This window comes from Olea europaea, chromosome 5 (genome assembly GCF_002742605.1).
Source record: "Olea europaea var. sylvestris chromosome 5, O_europaea_v1, whole genome shotgun sequence".
Taxonomy (NCBI): Eukaryota; Viridiplantae; Streptophyta; class Magnoliopsida; order Lamiales; family Oleaceae; genus Olea; species Olea europaea.
The window spans coordinates 14040617-14063604 of NC_036241.1; the positions used below are offsets into that span (position 1 = coordinate 14040617).

The window sequence follows — 22988 nt, forward strand, 5'->3', positions numbered from 1 at the left end:
GTGTTTCAGTAGTTGCAAATGGGAGTACATTCACAATAGAATGAAATATTTCAATAAAATCTTAATCTTGTTGGAAGTTATATATATTCAAAACTTGATTCATCTAAGATCATGCAACCAAATATAGGCATTAGTTTTTTGTCAAATCCCTACCATAGCAGAAAGTTTTATGCATCAGGTGTTGGAATGCAAGGAGGCTATTTAAGTAAAGAAATGTCTACAGGAGTCAGGAATACGTTATCAATGGAAATAATGAAATGTTTTTGTCAAATCTTAAAATCGTTGAACATTATTGGGGTGTTTGGGAGTGATTTTTCACCTCAAAAAATTAATTTTTCGACCGTTATTTTACTATTCCAATCGTAATTTTTGACTTCTTCTCTCACAGATGGCCCCACTTTTCTCCTAATGGTCAAAAAATTAATTATCAAAATCCCCGTCGAACAGGGCCTGTATATACTTAACACTTGATTTGTGTACGAATAAGCATTAGCAATTTTTGTTCTAACCCTACCATAAGCGAAAAGCTTTGCAGGTCAGCTGACGTGTTGGAATGCTAGGAATAACATTGGAAAACATATATTCCATTTGCAGCGGCTCCAAGATTTCTATAAGGCTACGAGAGAGATAAAGATGCTGCACTCACCTGGTTACTAAATTTCTTGCGAATTTGCTGAGACAAGAGAACGGCATCCACCTACAAGGTAACATACTTTGTGCCAAGTTAATTGGACAAAAGCACAAGGGTAAACGAACTCTTCATCATAATTGATATGCATAAGCCACACTGCTACGTGATATCAATTTTTTTAAACAACAATCTCATAATAAATGATATGCAATCATTGAAAGAGTATGACAGATATATAGGACCCAGGAATTAAAAATTCACCTGTTCATCTTTCCCTTTTTTCACAAACTCCAACTCGAGAGTAAGCAAAGCAAGATTGAAATTTTCAGGTGGAGAAAATCTATACTCAGAAATAAATTACCAAAAAGGAATAAATAAGGTGATTAAATAATATCAACAGTTAACAACTAGCTCATTAAAATTGAAACCATCAAACCTATTGACAGATACTGGATCATCAGTAGACACTTTAGCCTGACGACGATGAACTGCATTAAATGCAATACAGCCGCTAGGAATAGCTTCATGGCCAGTAAACCATGGTTAAGGCATAACGAAACATTACTCTGAATCTTAACAATTCATCGGCAAATATTCATTACAACTTAGCTACATGCACAAGTAAACCCGGAGAAACATAAATTTTGTGGTCTCACTTAAACACAAATCAAGCATTAAAAGCCTATAGATCAAAATTCTTCCATGCGTCTCGTGAAAAAATATCGCGCTAATATGAGTGCTTACGTGTTTTCTTGATTGGGTAGAGTAAGTCATTAACTAACGATCTCTAATTAACTAGGACAGACAGTCTACGTTCAAACAAAAAGTAATTGTGGATTCAATCGAATCTCAAACAATCCAACGTGAATTTGCTTGGCAAAAACCAAATCTTTCAATCAATATTTTATCCAAATTGATCATCTGATTCTCCATCTCAAAAATAAATAAAAAACAGCTTAAATTTTAAAAAATTCATATAATTCACCATACCACAGAATTTGCTACTTAGTTTAAAAACATGAAATAGGTCCATTTCTAAACATTAATGTACAATGCTCTAACAATTTTCTAGAAATGTGATTGTGTGGTACGTGGAAAATGCGAAGCAGCAGCAAAAGGATATGTGACGGAAAGAACAAACGAATCGGCGATAAGAGCGAAGGCGAGCTTGGATCCAGGAACAACGAAATTGCGGTAATCGGATGGTGAGACGAAGGCAAAATTGGTGTTGACGAGATCTTTGGCCGGAGTGTTCGTCACGATCATCGTCGATGATCTTCCGGCCATTTTCAATTCTCAGCTCGATTTCACTTGAGGGATCTATATGTATGTATTTAAATCAAGAGAAAAGTAATTCAAAACTGATCCAATAGCGTATCTCTTCTCTCTTTTTTTCGTGTGGGTTTTGCTGCTTTTGCTTCGGTCGCAAGGTGAGCTTAGACGAGAAAAGTGGACAACTGAAGGAAGTTTCTCTAGCAATTTTTCTAGCGGGTCAAAGGGCAAATATTATAATTTCTATTTTCTAGTTTACTGTACTACAAACCGTCTTAAAATATGTTTATCATAAATTAATTTATCCTTTTTAAATTATTTTAAATCATTATTAAATCTATCAAACCGACTCTATGCTTATTTGGTATTTGATGCGGGGGATTGTGATGATATCCCTCATGGAATAATTATACTTGAATTCGTAATTTATGTAGGTTGTTGCAAGTGATTTGAATGTATCATTCAAGGTGATGGTGGGTGGAGTCACCATACGTGTATGCACTCGAAAATCACACTCATGTCAAGGTTAAGTCAGGAAAAAAATGATGTCACTGTGTCCATATTTGAATCTCATTCTTTAAAAAATTATTTTTCTCGAATTCATTTTCAATCACATTCTTTTAATAAAATAATTCTATACTTAAATATAACTTTTTTCCCTATTTTTAACTACTTTTTCCAAAATAAAAAATTATTATTACAAAATTTAATTTTTAGAAAAAAAAAATGAAACTCAAACAACCCTATACAATTGGTAATGCTTTGTACTTTAGGAGCGAGTTATTTTCCACTAACTTCAACCAATAAGGAGGTGATATTTGCTCACGTTGAGATCCCACTCACCTAGAGCCTATTTGAGAGTGATTTTGAAAATTGATTTTTTGACCATTAAGAGAAAAGTAGGGTTTACCTGTAAGAGAAGAAATCAAATATGACGGCTAGAATAATAAAATAACGATCAAAAAATTAATTTTTTGGGGTAAAAAATCGCTCTCAAACAAGCTGCTGGACTTAATAAAAATCATATATAGGGACGAGGTTCCAAATTATCGAATGAGCAACTCAACAACATGATGCTTGGAATGGGGGAAACCAAGCCCACTATGGAAAATTGAGCGATCCGCAATGTTCAATATGTGAGGATCAGTTTGACGCTTTGCAAAATCAGGTAGCAACCAGGGGCGAATCTAGGAATTTGAGTTAGTACGGGCGGCCATTGATCATTTACTGTGGGTCGTAATAAAATTTTAAGAGTTCGTTTGATACCCTTTTTTTTTTTTTGCAAAAAATGCATTTTGCAATAGTGATTTGATGGAGAATATGTGGCGAAAAATAAATAAAAATTTTGAATTTGTGTGTAATATTATTTAATTGAAGAATGTGTGTATGAAAGGAAAGAAAAAAATGTATTTTGAATAAAATAGGAATCGAACAAGGCCTAAAATTTAAATATAACAATTATTTTATTTAAATTGAACATAAAAAAAATGTATTTTGAATAAGATAGGAATCGAACAAGGCCTAAATTTTAAATATTAATAATTATTTTGTTTAAGTTGAACATATATAATTTTGTTATAAAAAAAAAAAATAAGATTCATCAAATGACATTATTACCAAGTTGTGTATAACTGAAAGGAAGAGTTTCGATTAGAATTTTTATAGTTAAAACCTAACAAATGTAGTTCTAATAGCACAATTTAAAATGTACCACAGTGGTTGCGTTTATAACAATTCTTCCTATAGGTTATCGATTCGAAACCCTTTGATCCACATTCTTATTGAATTTTGGTGAAAATTGTAGAAAAAGAATATAGCACAGAAAATTCCGTAGTAAGGATTTAAAATCAAGACTCTAGCCATGTACATGTGAGCCCCTACCAACTAAGATACAAGAAATGACTGAAAGTATATGTATTACCAGTAATATAATGTATAACTTTAATCTACAACCAACAAAAAAATAAAAAATTTCTCCCGACGGATCCAGCACGCGCGATCGCGGGTGCTCGCCGAGTGCTTGATCCTCACCTAGTAGCTACCCTTGTCAATGTAGTCCAAAACTTTTTTTCACCTGGAATTTGTGAAATGCCTCAATGCCAACACTTAGAGTGACCCCACTGACTTTGGGATTCCATGTAAGATTAAAGATGGGATCTTATTATATGCATATCAAGACTTGCGTAATGGATTACATAATATCATATAAAGCTCTATCATTTATTAATTTAAAACACAATCAACTTTTTCATCAAATATTCTCTCCACATTATTTTTCGATAACCGCTTATATAGCATTTTGATGTACGAATGGTAAAATCCTCTAAGTTTAGAAGCTATTCTCTATAAAAAGGTGGAAGTCACAATTGATAGGTGTGTAGTATAAAGAATTTTGCTAGTTGTACAGGGGTTGACGACAACCTCCTCACAGGAGGGTCCACGATTTTTTTTATTCATCGTGGTCCCCTTTCTCGTGTGTGTAATTATCAGCTAGGATTGTCAATCTCGATTGTACATGTAACATGACCGGTAGCATAAATGTGACGTCATAATGTAAAAACTTAAAAAGAGATGTGTAGCAAGAGTTTGTCATTTACGTAACCTAAGTTATGTTTAGCACGTTCGTCTTTATACAATTTATAGGCTTAAGAATGAGAGACATTATCATGTTTATCTATACATCATATATGAACTATCTAATTTTTCAAAACTTGCTTCACATTATGAACATACATTTTTATCAAAAAGCAATTTTTTAGCTCTTTCATACAAGTGATACCACTCAAACATCTTAGTCCTGATTTGAACTCCATTTTCTAAAATCTCATTGTCGATCATATATATTTTTAATAAAATATTTTTTTACATACTTTTTAATTATACATTGTCTATTATAAAATCTCATTTCTCAATGGGGCGCCAAAGCATGGGTTTAATCAGTTCAATTAATGAGAAAAATCCATGTAAGTATAGACACTGAAAGAAGAAATCAATTTATGGGAAATTGAAACAAAACCTGACAAGGCCCATAACATAAACACCTAACCCGTACCCGGAATATAAATAATGACTCGTTGCGTGTAGTTCAATACTTGGACCAAACATGGTTTGTCAATCGGGCAGATTATGATGTCACAGTCTAAATATAAGAAGCATCTCTGCCAATTCATTCTAAATTTTAACACGCTTTTTGCAGGCCCCTGATTTGTTCTCTTGTACACAAAAAGAAACCCACAAAAACCCTTTCCTCCTCTTCTTTGCAAACTTGCCTATTCCTCCCAACTCTTTCACCACTCCAAATGTGTATCACCTCGCTTAACTTATAAATTAATAACCATTTTAAGAGTGAATTGATCTCATCAATAGAGTCAGGACAATTAATCCCAAAATAACTACGGATGAGACTTCTAATAAAAGAATAGTATCATAAAATCATCTGTACATGTCTCAAAATTCCAACCCCTAATGATGTCTCCGAATGTTCTCTACATTCCAAGCTTAGTTCAAATTTTAGTCTTGATCCTAATGCGTCTATATATTTTGAGATCTTAGCTAATCTACGTTATGTGAGCTATGGTTCTTATCGAAATATTCTAAAAAATGGGAGCAAAAGTGGCACGTCCACGTGCTTTTATCACTACTCTTAACCTAGTCGCACGTGCTCCATATTTTAAATTATACAACAAGCATCCATAAAAATTTCCGATCACCTCATAATCTTAAAAAAGTTTGGCCAAACATACTGGTGATTGAGTTGATTGTGAGATGATTGCCCAATTCACTATATAATCAAGACAAAGAAAAATTCAACCCCCTAGAGAAAGCATGCAGTTTCATGTTCATTTCTTTCTTCTACAGTCCAAAGAGAAATTAACAACGCTTGCAAGAAAACTAGAAAATGGTGAAAAGTGAAAATATAACAGTGAATTGATCAAGTGGATGATGGTTCCTTGACCAAATGAACCTCCGTTTTGAAAAGAAGAAATGACAGAGAATCATCAATGGAGAAATACACGAAACCACCAGGCGAATATGTAACGAACGATCCAAAACTCTTCCCCACCACACAGTGCCACGCCGGCCCATACTCCGAGTCAAACTCCTAATCAATCACCCATCATCATCGATCAATAAAAAAATCAACATATACAAATATGTATAAATAGAGAGGGTGGTGAAATTAATACCTTTTTGAGGGAAAGCGCTAAAGGGGTGGGGTTAGGGCGGCGCTGGGTGGTGGAGCCGAGGAGAGATCTAGCGTGGCGGACGGCACGTTCTTGCATGGTGAATGGCATCTCGGCTGATCTCAGCCGTACGTTGAGGCTGATTGCAATTGCAGCTAGCTTCACTTCTTCTCGAGACTTGCCGGCGAACACGGTGACTCTTCGTCTATACGGCGGCGGCGGCAATGGCAGAACCTGCTTTTGCTTCTGTTTGCAATGTGTAACCTCCATTAATGATCATGCACAATGGAAGAAACAAATTGGTGGTTGAGATGGAAACTCAAAACTTTCGAATTTTGACCATGGAATTAAGAATGTGAACACACAAGTCGTAGTGTGTTTGTATATATAGAGAGAGAAATTAGAGTTGTTGGGGGAAGAGGATGGGGCTACCAATTTGAATTTTGACTGACTATAAAATACAAGATATTGGGTATAGCCAAATTCCTATGGTGTGACGAGCATGTACAAGATATGAGAACAATCACGATCATACGATTGATCGTAAATTACGGGCGACTCTAATATCTCGTGCAGATGTTCGTAGTGTAAGTTTACCCTTGTAAAAATAAGGTATGACCTTTTGTTTTAACCATTATAAAATATATGACATCTTTTAAAGAATAAGGTACGTTTAATGTTATCTTTCTTTAATTCTTTCGAGTTTCAACAATAATAAATAATTTCTGCATAACTAATTTATCTATTTTTTAACGATTTGAAATTTTAGAGGTCGAGATGAAATAAATTGAGGTGGATGATAATGTGCAATTTATTAAAACGTGATTTGTGGAGAAAATTCATGCAAAAATTGGTACTACAGACGAAACCTTTATTCACGATTATTCTGACGCTTTGTGAGGTGAATTCACGAGGAACGCATGGAAATAGCACAACAAGGGTATGGGATATTGGGTTGACCACCTGTCTATATATTCTTCTTTGAAATTTGAACCTAATAAGTTCGGCAATTTTGATGGTGAATAAGGTTATGAAATCTATAACGTTGGTTTGTTTTAATAATACAAAAATACAAAAAAAAAAAAAATTATTACTGATTTTGATTATAAAGTTAATCGAATTTATAAAAAGAAAAAGAAAAAAAAAAGAGCCGGACACAATATAGAGTTTGCGATAACGTTTTAATATCTGTAAACATTTTTAGCCCTTGTTTGGGCTCCATTTTAACGGAAATTTGAGAGAAAAATGAGTTTTGGAATGACTTTTTTGAAGAAGTGTGATAAAAAAAATTAAAAAAAATTTAATTTATATATAATATTACTTTATGAATAAATGTGTAATTAAAAATGAATTTTTAAAAAGTTGGGAACCAAACATACGCTTAGAGTATGCTACTAAAATTTTTCATCACATTCATAATAAAGGAAATTACAGGAAACAAGATATTTAGAGATCTCATTTCATAAATCATAAATTAAGTTCACTATTTTCAAAAATCATATATATAATTTATATATATATATATATATATATATATATATATAATTACAAATGTTACAAGAATGACCCAAGTTCAACTCAAAACGTAGAACCAAGACTTTACACAAAAACATCAAGTTCTCATCGATTGGGCTCATATCACACTTTGTACCCGTCTATACAAAGGTTGAATCTCACAAAAACCAACCCTAAACTAAGGAATACAGAGGCAATCACTTCGATAGTACCAAAATCTCCCAACCCAACAGAAAATCCTTTCCAATTCAAAATCGAAGGATCACCAGGATTCCTCACTCGCAAATTTACTAGAAAATCAGAAGTTTAATGGTCAAAGAACAAGTTTCACGAAGAAGATGAAAGGGGAGACACATAGTCACTCGAAGGAGAGAGACCCAGAAGCTTCTCAAAGAAGCACACAAAGACGCGAGAGGAATAAGAGAATAAATTAGGGCAAAAGTCTGAGACCAAAGAATACATAGGCAAGGTCATCACCGTAGATCATAGGGTTAGGAAATCTAATGGACCAGAACGACACAATTGTATTACCAGAGTTTTAGGTCGGGCTATAAGGAGTCCAACTTAATGCGTTATTGGGCAAGGGCCTGTAGTATCTGAATTTCCAACCATTTATCATTATAGCCCAAAGTGGGCTGGACCGCCAATTAATTATAGCATCACAGCCCAACAAATTTCCCTCTTGATGCCAATGATAAAAAAAACACACACACACACACAAAGAAAAGAAATTGTAACAATAGAATTCTCAAACAATTGGTATAACTTCTTCAGATCATCAGTACCAAGTAAAATATACTTGCAACAACACAAAATTTACCCAGTATCAATTCTTAAAAGTTGCAAACATGACTTAAACTTATTTAAAGGAAGTACCTTAGTACCCATATCAGCGGGATTAAACTAAGTAAGGATTTTCTCAAGCAAAATAAATTCTTTCTGTACAATACCTGTTATGAAATGCGATCTTACATCTATGTGTTTATTTCTTTCATAAAAACTGAATTTTTACATAAATGTATGGCACTTTGACTATCCGAATATAGAGCTACAGGATCAACAAATTTATTTACCTCATTTAGGAGACCTTTCAAACATAAGGCCTCTTTAATGGCCTTGATTGCAGCCACATATTTAGCCTCTGTAGTTGATAAGGCTACAAAAGATTGCAATTGAGACTTCCAACTAATACAAGTATCACATAAAGTAAACATATAGGGTGTACTTGACTTCCTATTATCTCTATCAATGGCATAATCTGAATCTACATATCCTTTTAAGCTAACTTTCTCTTTATTAGGTCTAAAACATAAGCTTAAGTCTGCTGAGCCTTTTAAGTACCTTAATAACCATTTCATTACATTCCAATATTCAAGGCCAGGGTTGGGCATAAATCTATTTAAGGTATTTACAGTATGTGCAACATCGGGTTGTATGCAAACATGGTGTACATTATAGATCCAACAATATTAGAATATGGCACTTCTTCCACATATTTAATGTCAGATTCATTATGTGGGCACTGATCTTTACTCAACTTAAAATGACATGCAAGGGGTAATGTCACGGATTTAGAATCATGCATAGCAAATTTGGACAATACATTCTTCACATAATCAGTTTATGAGAAAATTAATAACTGCTGTGACCTATTCCTCTTTCTATTCATCCCTAAAATCCTTGTAGCATGCCCTAGATCCTTCATTTCAAATTCAGCACTTAGCACATTTTTAATCTCATTTATATCACTCTTTTTCTGGCCAATTATTAACATATCATCCACATATAATAGCAAATAAACACTCACATAGTTGCTGTTATCCTTTTTAAAATACAAACGATGGTCAAAAGAACTTCTCACAAAGCCAACTGAAAACACAAAGTTATCAAAACGTTTGTACCATTGCTTAGAAGATTGTTTTAGGCAATAAAGCGATCTTTCTAACAAGCATACATAATCAGATTTTTTGTTAGCAATAAAACCTTGTTGCTGTCTCATATATATGGTTTCATCAAGGTAACCATGCAAGAAGGCAATTTTAACATCCATTTACTCTAATTCATAATCATATTGTGCAACTAATGCAAGCATGACTCTAATGGTAGTATATTCTACAACGGGAGAAAAGATTTCTTTGTAATCTATGCCAGGTTTTTGGATAAACCCCTTAGCCACTAATATGGCCTTAAATCTAAGGGGCTGATTAGGGAAATTGCCTTCTTTTACTACATAAACCCGCTTACAGTCAACTAGAGATTTATTTTCAGGTTTAGGCCCTAAGTTCCAGGTCTTATTTTTCACTAAATACCTCATTTCTTCTTCCATAGCAAGCTGTCATTCCTTAGAAAACGGACAACCAATAGCCTCTTTATAGGATTTAGGCTCCTTAAAGGTTAATTACTGATAAGACAACATAGAAAGAGACGTATAGTCTTGCATCCTAATAGGCTCTCTTATTTCTTTTCTAACCCTATCTCTAGCTAACTGATAATTACTCAAGGGTTCACTAATTCACCAGTAGGCTCTTGAACAGTTTCATCCCCCGATTCTTCCACAATCTCATTTTCATTTTGATTTTCAACAACAAAATCAGGTGAAAGTTCAAGTTCCATCTACAGCCTTGAATTTTCCTTTTCCTGACCCTTCGAAACCTCACTAGAGGCCTTTCTATCTAAACAAGGCATCTCATTTTCATTGAATGTTACATTTCTACTAGTTATCATCTTAAATCCCCTAATTTCTCTTACCCAAAGCCTATACCCTTTCACTCCTTCAAAATATCCTATGAAAACACATTTTTGGGATCTAGGCTCAAGTTTTCCAACACTTTGGTGCGAATATGCTGCACAACCAAAAGTTTTTAAGTGTGTATAGTCAGACAACCTACCTATCCGCACTTCCTCAGGTGTTCTATCATCTAATGCACTAGTTGGGGTCTTATTTATGACATAAACTGCTGTCATAACAGCCTCCCCCCACAACAATTTAAGGACACGTGAACTAAACATCATATACCTAACCTTATTTAGGATTATCCTATTCATCCTCTCAGCTATACCATTCTGTTATGGAGTATATGGTACTATTTTATGTCTCAAAATGCCATCATCCTTACATAATTTTTCAAAATCAGCATTACAAAATTCTAATGCATTATCCATTTTTAGAATTTTAATCTTTTTACCCATCTGATTTTCAGTCAAAGTTTTCCAAGTTTTAAACCTTTCAAAAGTATCTGATTTTTTTTTCAAAAGAAATACCCATACTTTTCTTGAAAAATCATCAATTAAGGATAAAAAAAAATACCTATTTCCACCTTGAGGTGGTGGATGATGAACCCCACAAATCAGAATGTATATACTCAATGATAGATGTAGTCTTATGCTTACCTATACTAAAGTGAAGTCTATACTATTTGCCTAAGGTACAATATTCACAAAAGGGGATTTTAGAAATTACATCACTACCAAATGCTCCCTTTTTACTTAAGATGTGCAAACCTTTCTCACTCATATGGGCTAACCTATTATGCCAGTTCAATGTAGTATCATTTTCAGCCATAGAGGATTCAATAGCGTGACTCAACACATTTGCCTTAGTGACATAAATCTCATTTCTTATAATACCCTTGAAAATAACTAAGGAACCCTTAACCATTTTCAAGAAACTATCTCCAAATTTTCTTTGGAGATCTATGTCATCAAAGTTTCCAACTGAAATCATATTTCTATTTAAATCTGGTACATACATCACCCTTTCTAAGGTAAAGGTGTATCCATTATCAAATTTAGAGTCACACTACCTATTCCCAACACTTTATAGGCTACATTGTTTCCCATAACCACCTCACCTCCATCTAAGTCCTTGAAGTCAAGCAACCAATGCCTTCTTAAGTTCATATGAAAGGTACAATCTGAATCTTAGATCCATTCAACATTCTGACTTGAATTATCTGCATAATTTGCAGAATTCAAATCAGATGTGGACTCAGTCACAACATAGACATCAACAATATTCTCACCTAGAGGCTCAACTATGTTCCCTTAATCAATTTTAAAATCTCTTTGCTCATTTTTCTTTTTTAAAATAGTCTTTAATGCAATGACCCGTTTTACCACAACCATAACATTTTCTTGCTCTATTCCTAGATTTTGACCATTGTCTACCCTTTCCTTTTTCTTAGAGGCATTATTCCACTGATTATGTTGGTTACCCTGATTATTCCTATGTCTAGCCAGTGATCTTCCTCTCACAAATAGGTTCTCACTCTCCTTGCCATGTCTCTCAGATTTAACTTCCAATTCTTTGCTTCTTAGAGCATTAATTACTATTTCACATGTTAAAGACTCTCTGCCATATTTAATAGCAGTCTAAACATTTTTATAAGCTTCAGGTATAGAGTTTAGGAGAATTACAACTTTGTATTCTTCAAATACTTTATCCCTAGCATTAGTTATATCTTATATCAGTTTATTAAAAGTGTCAAGATTATCATCTAAGTCTCGGGACATGTCAATTTTAAAGCTAAAGAATCTTTCCAAAAGAAAAATCTTATTAGGCAATGACTTAGCCAAATAAAGTTCTTCTAATTTATCCCATAAGGCTTTATTATCTAACTTTCCTACCATTCTTAACTCTTGATCAGATAAATGCAGAATAATGAAAGTATAGGCAAGTTCATCAAATTCAAGTTTTTGTTCATCAGACATAATATCAGGATATTCATCAGTTATAGCTTTAGATACTTTCTATTGAACCAAACCTCCCCCTCATTTTTTGCTTCCAAATGGGAAAATCCCCTTTTTCATTAAAAACTCGAAGTTCAAACGTTGCCATTGTCATTTGAAGTTTTTAACCAACACAAGAAAGTTCAGCCAGAAGTTCCAAGAATATCTCACAGAATATATGGCAACACAAAGTATCACACACTATATGAAATCTCAAAAGAATATAACACAGTGAATAGTAAAAAAATTAGTAACCAATCAAAGATTAATAATAAACCACTTTAGAATGCAGAGATGTGTCCTTAGTTCACCAGGATTCCGTGAGGCTCAAAGGCCTCAGGTCAAGGCTTGACCCAAGTCCGTAGTAGTGCAGTGCAAAGTGTAAACTATTAAAGACACATTCAGTAGACAGTCACCAAGAGTTTACAATAGGCAGACAACTGGAATCAGAAATTAATCACAAAGATTAATCAATGGGCATAATACACGGATCATGAATTAATCACCAAGATCAGTAACATGTAGTATACCTGAAAAATGGGTAACGTATATACCAGATTAACCTAATTCAAGAACACACAACTAATATAAAATATATACAAGAGGGTTAAAGATATCGATCGGCAGATCGCAAAATCACAAGTGGACCCAAATACTCAAGACCGGTTCATCAAGAAAAGTTTGAGAAAAAGATTAGTTTATCTCTGCAGAAAACACCAACAACTCGTTAGTTATCAAGAAACTGAAATATAAACCATAAACGAAACCAAAACCCGTAGCGAATCATATCTAGGGGTTCAACCAATTGTTGGATCTATCAAGATCCGACTATGAAAATTAATTTTCCATGACCAGATGTCGGAGATGGGGACTCGACCGGCCTCTTAAGGTTTTGATACCACTGTTACAAGAATGACTCAAGTTCAACTCAAAATGCAGAACCAAGACTTAACACAAAAGCATCACGTTCTCATCGATTGGGCTCATATTACACTTTGCACCCGTCTGTACAAAGGTTTAATCTCATAAAGACCAGCCCTAAACTAAGGAATACAGAGGTAGTCACTTCAACAGTCCCAAAATCTCCCAACCCAATAGAAAACCCTTTCCATTTCAAAATCGAAAGATCACCAGGATTCCTCACTCACAAATCTGCCAGAAAATCATAAGTTTAATAGCCAAAGAACAAGTTTCACGAAGAAAATGAAAGGGAAGACACACAGCCACTCGAAGGAGAGAAATCCAAAAGCTTTTCAAAGAAGCACACAAAGAGGCGAGAGGAATAAGAGAATAATTAGGGCAAAAGTCTGAAACCAAAGAATATATAGGCAAGGTCATCACAGTAGATCATAGGGTTAGGAAATCTAATGGACCAGAGCAACACACGTGTATTACCAGAGTTTTGGATCAGGTTATAAGGAGTCCAACTTAATGTGTTATTGGGCAAGGGCCTGTAGTATCTGAATTTCCAACCATTTATCATCATAACCCAAAGTGGGCTGGACTGCGAATTAGTTATGGCATCACAGTCCAAAAACCCACCCAAGCCCTAAATTATTTTCCACGTCCTTCTTTCTATAATTTTCTCTCGCTCTCTTTCTTCTCCAGCAGGCGTAACATCAGAGAAGTAGCTGTACCTCACCCCCCTTTGATTAAAAATATGTGAACTCCTTCTCTCATTTCTCTCTTTTTTATTTCTTTCACCAGAGAATCAACATCGTTGACCACTGCGAGAAATCAACCATCACAACAACGCGTAGGACCAACACATGCAGTATAGCTGCACTGAGGGCCACCATGCATAGGTAAGCGCTGCACACAAGACCATCGATCTAATTCGATTTGAGGATGGTTAGCCAGCATTTGGTGTTTGTATTTTTTGGTGGTTGTTGGTGGAAAATAAAATAATTGTTTCTCTTTCTATCCTGTGGTATATGTTGGTTGTTGAAGTGGTAATGGTATGTATGGTTTCCATGTTTTAGGGGTTTGGCAATGGTTTTGGGGATCAGCTTAGCTGAAGTTGTGGGGTAGTTTTTGGTAGTGGTGGTGATATAGGATTTGGCAATGACGATGGTTATGGATTTGGTAGTGACGATGGTGTTTGTGGCAATGGTTGTGGTGGTGGTGGATGAGATGTCGGTGACATGTGGTGGTATATTTATGCGATGTGTTGACTTGTTTGAGCTGTTGGTGGTTCTCACAGCAATGGTGGTGGTGGTGGTACTGCTGGAGGCATTGGTGAGGTCGTGATTGCAAGTGTTGGTGGTGGTCACGGTTAATCGTAACTATTAAATTGGTTAATTTGTGACCAATGAAAAGATAATTTGTGACTAAAAAAATAACATGTGACCTCAAAATTTGTTATTTTGCGATCGATAGTTTGATAATTTGTGACTGTATAATAAGTTGCGATTTATAATATTTGTAATTTGTGATTGATAAATAAATTGTGAATTATAAATTTTTTATTTATGATCGATAAATAAATTGTGACCTATAAAATTTTTTAATTGTGATCATAAAATAATTTGTGACATATAAAATTTCTAATTTGTGACCCAAAAATAATATGTGACCAACTAAATCGTTAATTTGTGATTAAATTTTGTGACCTTAATATATCTAACTAATGAAATATATAATTAATTAATTAAATCATAAATAAATTTTAATAAATATCTGATTTTTGAAATTTGACATATGTGCTCTTAGTTTTGAAATGGATGATATTTAACTTCTTAATTATGAATTTTTCCCATCATGATATGATAAAATATATTATTAAAAGAGCAAATTAGGCCAAATACCCCCCAAATATAACAAATTAGAATAATGCCCTTAAAAACAATTAAAATCTTTACATCGTAATCAATACGCTCAAAATCCACAAACCTTAGAAAGTAGTGAAGAAGCTGAAAATAAGTATTAAATCACGCATGAAACCCCGAGATTTCGACTCGACGAGTTAAGAGAATCAAGAAACTAGTCAAGGACATCAACAAGGTCAACTCAGAAGCCCTATTTATTATCACAAATGCCATGGAGCTTTTTCGTCAATCTCTTGCAGAGAAATCAGTTGATGTTACGTTGGAGAAAAAGAGGAAAACCATAAAGCCTGAGCATTTGTGAGTCGGGATGAAAAGGCACTAGCCAACAAGCGTTTTCTTCCTTATTCTCTCCCGACACTTGAATCAATTAAACTGATGTATATAATGTGTTTGACGAAAGGAGAATGTGACATTTTGTCACTTTTCTAAAAAAAGTTACACGTTTTATTTGAGTAATTAATTAGATGCATACGTGTGCATTTTTAAAAGTTTAAACATACAAATTCAAGCCTTGTTTTATGTTAATACATAAAAGATAGTTTTGAATCAATTATGTATTGTGTTTGTTCAAGGAAAATGTGAAAAAGTAACAGTGTCAATTTTTTAAAAAAAGTCACATTATCCCATTGGAGCAATTAATTATATGCATATGTGTGCAATTTTTTTTTTTGGAAAATTGAATATGTAAATTCAAGCATTGTTTTATATTAATACATATGAAAATGAAAATTTTGAATCAATTAAATTGATACATGCAAGATGTTTATTCAATGAGATGTGGAAAAGTGTCACTTTTTTATTTTGTCGCTTTTTTTGAATCTGTGTAACTTATTTTAATTTGTGTCACTTTTTTAAATTCGTCACTTTTTAAAAATTTAGTCACTTTTCTAAATTTTTGTCACTTTTTTTTAGTGTTTATCACTTTTTCCACTTTTCTTCTTGAAATTTCTACCACTTTTTTTTTTTTTTTTGGACAAACATTAGTTATTAATAAAAGTGAAATTGTATATCATTTTTTAATATAAAAGTGACACAAAAATTTTAAAGTGACATTGTGTCACTTTTTTTAAAAGAGTGACACTTTTGATTTAAAAAAAAGAAGACATTGTGTCACTTTTGAATTTTAGGCAGTATTTTTTATTTCTAAAAAAAATTTTCATATAATTTTTCAAAAGATCCCTAAGTTTAAGGGCATTTTTGTAAGTTGTCCTTATTAAAATGACCGAAGAATCCAACGGGCCAGGGCTCAGACAGCACATTGCACTGCTGGACCACCGCGAGCCCAAAATTTCACAAATTGGGTAACTTTGGCCCATTTTAAAACCACAACGAGGAGCCTACCAATCTCGTTCGAAACGGCAAGTGAGCTGCACATTATGCACGATTTTTGTTGAGCATTCCCTCCTCCATTCACCACTAATTTTGAATAAATTTAATCAATGCTCACTGAACTTTAAATTTGGTTACTACTTGCTTACTCATCTTTCACGCATTATTGAATACTCACTCATCTTTCTATATAGTTACTCATCCACCACTCGTCTCTTCAAATAATTGGATGACTTTTGCGACAACTTTCGACCACCAAAAATGTCGAATTTTGATACCGTTAGAAAGCCCACGATGTTTTATTCAATTACCATCCAAAATCTCCCTATAACTCCAAGGGATTCGATCGGAAAATTGATTTTCAGAATTTTTTGACGACTTTTAAGGTAATTTTTCAGCAACTTCCGACAATCAAAACTGTCGAATTTTGATACCGTCCGAAAGCCCACAATGTTCTCTTCATTTACCATCCGAATTTTGGGCACCATGGTGCGGGCCTTGTTGTATGATTCACCCACTCATAGATAAATTGGCAAAGCAATATGCTGGGAAGCTTAATTGCTACAAGGTTAACACAGATGAGAGCTCTTTAATTGCAACCAAGTATGGGATTCGAAGCATTCCAACTGTTATGATTTTCAAGAATGGAGAGAAGAAAGATGCTATCGTTGGTGCTGTTCCAGAATCAACGTTGACAACCTCCATAGAAAAGTTCTTGTAGTTTTGTAAGTACTTAAACATGTTTATATTCTTGAACATTGACCATACTCGTATATTATCCGTTACAATGTATTTCACCTTCTCTTTAGGGTCATCCTCGTTCTCTAAATTTCCATTATTGAGTAATTGGCTTATGTGGTTTTCTCTACGTTGTCTGAGTTGCATGTTTGTTTCTATTTTTTATTTTACACTTAGCTTCTGTTTGATTTTAGATTTTTAGAATATTTTGATAAAAAAAAATGAAATATGTGATTGAAAATTCGATAAAAGTCGTGATTCCAATTAAATGGGTGCTTAAAAATAAATTTGAGGAAAGCTGAGTATTTAGAAAATAGGGGCCAATCATGGCTTAGTAGAGTTTTATTCAAGCACCTAATCTATTGAGCTCAATTTGTATATATATCACGTAGAAATTAACGATACATCTAAGCACGATCAGCTCCACTTCATATGAAAGAAAAATGATTTTTTGGTCCAAAAAAAGGTTCAGCCAAACAAATGCAATCTCCTTGGGTCCATCCGTCCCATATAGGGGAGACTTGCTTTTATTTTCACACACATTAAGAATTTATAATTAATATAGTTGGAAATATAAATTTTATTTACGTTTTATCCTAATATACTTTAATATTATTTATAGTGAAGACTATCGGTAGTCATCTTATGTGGTATGTATATGACAATTTTTTTTATTTGATGTATTAATATGATAGAGTATGCTATGTAGGGTGACTGTCGATAATCTTTACCATGAATTTGTTTATCTTAAATTATATATCACTTTCTTTATTGATTTTTAGTTTTTTTTAATAAATTAATATGCCCTTATTTAATGCACTTGTTAACAACAAATATAAATTATTTTATGTATATATCAGAAAAAATTGTAAAATCAATTTGTTGATTTTGTTGATAATAAGACACATTAGCCCCCGTTGGGCTCCAATATCATGGAAATGAAAATGAGTGGAATGATGTTTTTTTTAAAACGAGTTATTGAAAAAGTAGAGATTTTTTCCAATTTACGTGTAATATTATTTTATGGAGGATTGTGTGGTTGAAAATAAGAAAGAGAAAAATAAAATGGAATATAATGGAAATTAATGAGAGCCAAACGGGAGCTAAATAGGGCATATTAGAAAATTAAAAATTAATTATACTCTCAGTAACATATAATTTGGGACAAAAAAGAAAGCAAATCTATCTTTATGGGATGGAGTGAATGTTGAATATGTGGATAATAAATTAATAGTAGTTATGAATATATGATAAAAATTAATGTTTGATTTTGTTTGAATTCATAGATAATTTATAAATTAGTTGCCAAATGGAGGGAAAAAACAAAAATAAAAAATCAAACATCAAAAGTGTGGAAAACGTAAATCGACGCTAGTTTTGACCGCATGAATTCCAAGACTCACAATATCTTATTTCAATTTGCATCCATATAGCATCATGCTCTTGTAAAAATCATACTTTTCCACACGTAAAATTGGACTTATAAGCTTCCAGAAGCAGCCAAATGGGTATTTGTAGACTGGATCAAACTTCTGTCACATAGTCTAGCCCCCTGTTTGCCATCTTTAAACAAATTAAATTATTTCTTACAATAACATTCTCTACCACACATTCACATAATAAAATATTTTACGCACAAATCAATAAAATTTCTTTAAATTTTAACCATACATTCTTCAAAAAATATTATTCATACCCTATTATTTTTTCATTAATGGGAGACAAATAAGCTCTTATTTATCTCATTATGGGTTCATTACAACTCTATTTCCAAATAGGATAGAATCTTTGGTGGGGCGGACGTATCGTCACGTCGAGGTGGCTGACCCTGAGTGGCGGTGTGACCGCCCTATTGAAGTTTCTCTCTTCAAATAGATTCCACAAGACGTGTCATTAATTTTATGACTATTGATTAAGCATTTGAAATTCTACTATAGATGCCTCCAAGCCAACTTGACGTGAAAATAGATAATGCTAGATGTAGCCCCCCAAGGCATAGTCTAGTGGTGCAAAGGATAGGAGTGAGCTTATCTCATGTCTTGCTGACAGCCGTAGTGTGGGGATTCGATTCTTGAGACATGGAATTAGACTCCGTGTAAACGTAGTGTACAGATAGCTCTTGTTCCTTGTTCTGTTGGGGTACATCCCGCGATTTACCTCCCTTACAAAGCTCTAGGAGCAGGGCGGTGGGGATCCTTAAGGTTGAGATTCAACTTTTTTTTTTCTTTTTTTTTTTTAGATAATGCTAGATGTAATCTAAGTTGGGGGAATTTGTGTATTGGTGAAAAAAGTGGGGGGAAAATCAAATGTATAGATGATGTCACTTGAAAATAATGTAAATCATAATGTAACCCTAAGTGTACTCGTAACGACTTTGAGCCGAACTGACCACATTATCGTCATGGAGTTACATGAGCAACTTTATCGTACAATTTGAACCATTAACCAAATGGTGTGCCCATTATGAATTGATGGGACACGATATATGAGAGTAACATTTCACTTCAAGAATCAGATTTTTTATAGATTTCGATAAAAAATTATGATATAAGTTATGAATCTTATGAAATATATGATCAAAAGTTATTGTTGACTTTAACTTAAATATTAATCATTTTTTTAAACGGGATTTTCGTCGTTCTTTTTCATTACAATCGTATCATATGAAATTACTTAAGAGGGATGAATAGAAAATACTTTGATCCATCATGTATAAGGGACAATTTTGAAAATGGCTGGTAGATTCTTCCTATTTTTCATAATAGCCTTTCTTATTAAAAGTACTATATTGCCCTTAATGAAATTATTTACAAGATCTATCTTATATCTTTAAGAAATTGTCAATCAGGTCCTATATTTATATTTTTCAATCTTTTGAATACTTTTAAATATTCTTTATATTTTAATAATTCTTCAAAAATTATAGGTTGACCTTTCTTGGTTATATATCCTTTAAATAATCCTTCTGAGATTTCTTCTTGTATATCCGTATGTTTAGTTATAATATCTTCTACTTTTCTTATTTCTCTATAAGTTTTCACAGAATCAAATCCTATATTATTCTTACAACTATAATCTATATCTCTATATATTTCTTCAATTTTTTCTTTACCAATAGGGAATATAACATCAGATTTTACATCTAATTTAAGCAGAAAAGAAACATCTTCTTCATCTAAAAATAAAATGAGATTTTTATCATTATTAACAGTAGAAGTTGATGCTTGTGAATTGCTCATCAAAGATAATTAAAGCATAAGCATGTAAAGATAAGTAAATAACTTACAGTAATCAAGTAGAAATGAACAGGTTTTCCCTCCAGTATATTCTTATAGATGCTTTGCATGTACTTAATCAATCTTCTGAATCAAGTAAAGATTTAAAATGTTTTTGAAATCATTTGGGTCCACAACTGCTTCCGCAAAAGGCTTTTCAATTAAGGTTGCATTTCTCATTCTAGAGAACTAGCCGTGTTTCCACAGACGCTATCTCACAGTATCCAGAGTCTCTGTTTTCACCTCTATCCAAACTCTTTTCAGAATCAAGTTCTTACTTGGAACGAAATTTTAAAAGACAACTCACACACAAAGTGCTACAATTTTTGTTAGAAAACTGTCTTTTTCCCCTAAACCATTCATCAAAGACGGGTACTTTAGCATGGCTAACATCCATTCAAAATCAATGTTTTGAAAATCTTTTAAAATCTCTATCTGTACTGCCGAGGAATCATAAGAAACTTAACGAAATCCTTTTATGAAAGCTTTGTTGAGCATAACAAACTTTACTTTGATATTCATAAACTGAAATTGTACATGCTTACAAACTATATTTACATATCTTTGGTACTCACCTTATGAAGTTTAAAACTCCATAAGTGATTACCTTATTACACGCTTTCCTATCTTCAAGCTATCTAATATTTTTCTGAATACAAGTAGTGTAATCAGATTACAAAAGATTTCTCTCAAATGTGTTTAAGAGAAGTTATTTCAAGGTATTTCGAGATGATCTCCTTCTTCCTTCATGCCTCCTTTTATAGAAGATTTTGGAATCTTATCTTGGACAGGTGTCTTCCTCTTTTCTTTGTTGGGTAGCTAGGCCATCTTATCTCCACCGAATTCTTCATTGTCTTCTTGTTGGGTGGACCACTTCTTTTGAAATTGGATGCCTTATCTTTTATCTTTGTCTGCCACTTGTGACCATTGGTAGGAAGTAGTCACAATTATAGAGACTCTTATTGCATTATCTTCTGTCTTCTAGTAGCCACAGTTTTTCTTTAATAAATTAAAGTAGTGATAAAGGGCTACTTTAGTCATCATCACTTCTCCATTTTTGAATCGAAGAATTCTGCAGGGAATTCTTCATCATTAAGGGATGCTTGACTCATATCTTCAACAACACAGTATTCACAATGGTGATCATTGTAATTTCAAAGTAATTTGCATAACTCTTTAGCCATATCTTCTGATCCATGTACTTGGTTGGATATGATTGCTGATAATAAATGGTCGAGATAACAAATATCTTCCTCTTTGGTGTCCATCCTTGCATTGGAATAGATAATATGATCTTCAGATGGATAAACCCATATTTTTTCTTTCTCAGTAATTATCTGAGTTACATGTTCAAATATTTCTTTATACCCTTTTGGTCGCCTGTAGGGCATCATATTTAAAATATCTTGATATCCATTTTTAACAACCTTTTGATTGGCTGGTAAAAAATGTTGATTTGTTAATCCCATTTTGATCACATGGAACGATGGATGCATATATTCAAGGATAGGATCCCATTCCATTGTTGCTGAATGGAATCTGATATATATATTTGTTGTTTTAACAACTTCAGTATATCTCTTGACAGCTTTCCTGATGTTGGCTGGAAGCTGAGCTATTTCCTTGAGATCTTTACTAGGATATATACAAAGTATATTTCCTATTTCAAAGCAATTTCGAACCCAATTAGCTGGTGCTCCTGGATAAAAGTTTATCTTGTTGTATTTCGAATAGTGGAGAGTCTTCATCCACTTTCTAATCTCTAGATACCAATCTGAAAGAATATTAAAAATAACAATAAAGAGTGCTACTTCTTCATAGTTATCTTTTTTGGGCATTTTTGCTTCATGGCATATCTTGACAATATCTTTGGGATCTATCCTTTCAATAGAAAGTTTAGATTGGGTTTGGCTCTGTGAAGAGCTACCATCTCTTTTGATATCTTGAATATCTCTATTACCAGTAATAGGTTTAAGTATTCCCTGTGAAGGGGTTCCTATTACCTTTTTTTCTTTCCCTTTATCCTCGGGGAGAGCGCTAGTATTCACAAGTTCCTGTGAAGGGATACTAGTCTTGGTACAAGTAACTTCTGACTCATGGGCTAAATTCTTGCCTCGAAGGTTATCTTGGATATTTTGAATTTGGGTTTCCAAATAGGAAACTTTTATCTCAAGTATCTGGACTTTCGTCCTTAATTATTCTAGCTCCATCCCTGCTAAGATAATCAGGAAGAAAGTTAGCTTTTCCTTTAATATATTCAATATCAAATTTGAAATATGAAAACCAAATCTGTATCCTAATTATGTATCTATTAGTCACAGATGGATCAACATTATTTTTCAAAAATGCTTTAACTTGAGTATTATCAGTTCTGATCAAGAACTTCTTTGGTAATAAATAATCTTCATATTTTTGAACTCCTCTTTTTACAGCAATGAATTCTTTTCTATTCGTTTCATATCTTGTTTCAACTTCTTTGAATGTTCCT

The 22988-nt window shown here is 33.3% G+C and overlaps 3 protein-coding genes across 3 annotated transcripts; 1 reads left to right on the top strand and 2 right to left on the bottom strand.

Moving 5' to 3' along the window:
* Positions 1-590: 590 nt before the first annotated feature.
* On the bottom strand, positions 591-2125 carry LOC111394742 (vesicle-fusing ATPase-like). Its single transcript, XM_023020711.1, has 4 exons — positions 1755-2125; positions 1068-1163; positions 893-971; positions 591-697 (listed from the first exon to the last, which is right to left on the bottom strand). Exons 1-4 carry the CDS (start codon positions 1916-1918, stop codon positions 617-619), a joined length of 420 nt encoding a protein of 139 aa, XP_022876479.1. The 5' UTR covers positions 1919-2125; the 3' UTR covers positions 591-616.
* A 3564-nt stretch (positions 2126-5689) lies between these two features.
* On the bottom strand, positions 5690-6505 carry LOC111394741 (dynein light chain, cytoplasmic-like). Its single transcript, XM_023020709.1, has 2 exons — positions 6091-6505; positions 5690-6005 (listed from the first exon to the last, which is right to left on the bottom strand). The coding sequence occupies exons 1-2, from the start codon at positions 6355-6357 to the stop codon at positions 5835-5837; spliced, it is 438 nt and encodes a 145-aa protein (XP_022876477.1). The 5' UTR covers positions 6358-6505; the 3' UTR covers positions 5690-5834.
* Positions 6506-16965: 10460 nt separating this feature from the next.
* LOC111394969 (thioredoxin M1, chloroplastic) lies at positions 16966-17217 on the top strand. The gene has a single exon (XM_023021006.1). The coding sequence runs from the start codon at positions 16993-16995 to the stop codon at positions 17206-17208; it is 216 nt and encodes a 71-aa protein (XP_022876774.1). The 5' UTR covers positions 16966-16992; the 3' UTR covers positions 17209-17217.
* The last annotated feature ends 5771 nt before the right edge of the window (positions 17218-22988 follow it).

Excerpts from the sequence above, each read along its gene's own strand:
- LOC111394742 (XM_023020711.1), bottom strand. The coding sequence starts at position 1,918 with ATGGCCGGAAGATCATCGACGATGATCGTGACGAACACTCCGGCCAAA. Across the intron at positions 1,164-1,754 it reads TCGTTTGTTCTTTCCGTCAC|TGGCCATGAAGCTATTCCTA; the intron begins ATATCCTTTTGC and ends ACCATGGTTTAC. Across the intron at positions 698-892 it reads AAAAAGGGAAAGATGAACAG|GTGGATGCCGTTCTCTTGTC; the intron begins GTGAATTTTTAA and ends GTTACCTTGTAG.
- LOC111394741 (XM_023020709.1), bottom strand. The coding sequence starts at position 6,357 with ATGGAGGTTACACATTGCAAACAGAAGCAAAAGCAGGTTCTGCCATTG. Across the intron at positions 6,006-6,090 it reads TAGCGCTTTCCCTCAAAAAG|GAGTTTGACTCGGAGTATGG; the intron begins GTATTAATTTCA and ends GTGATTGATTAG.
- LOC111394969 (XM_023021006.1), top strand. The coding sequence starts at position 16,993 with ATGATTCACCCACTCATAGATAAATTGGCAAAGCAATATGCTGGGAAG.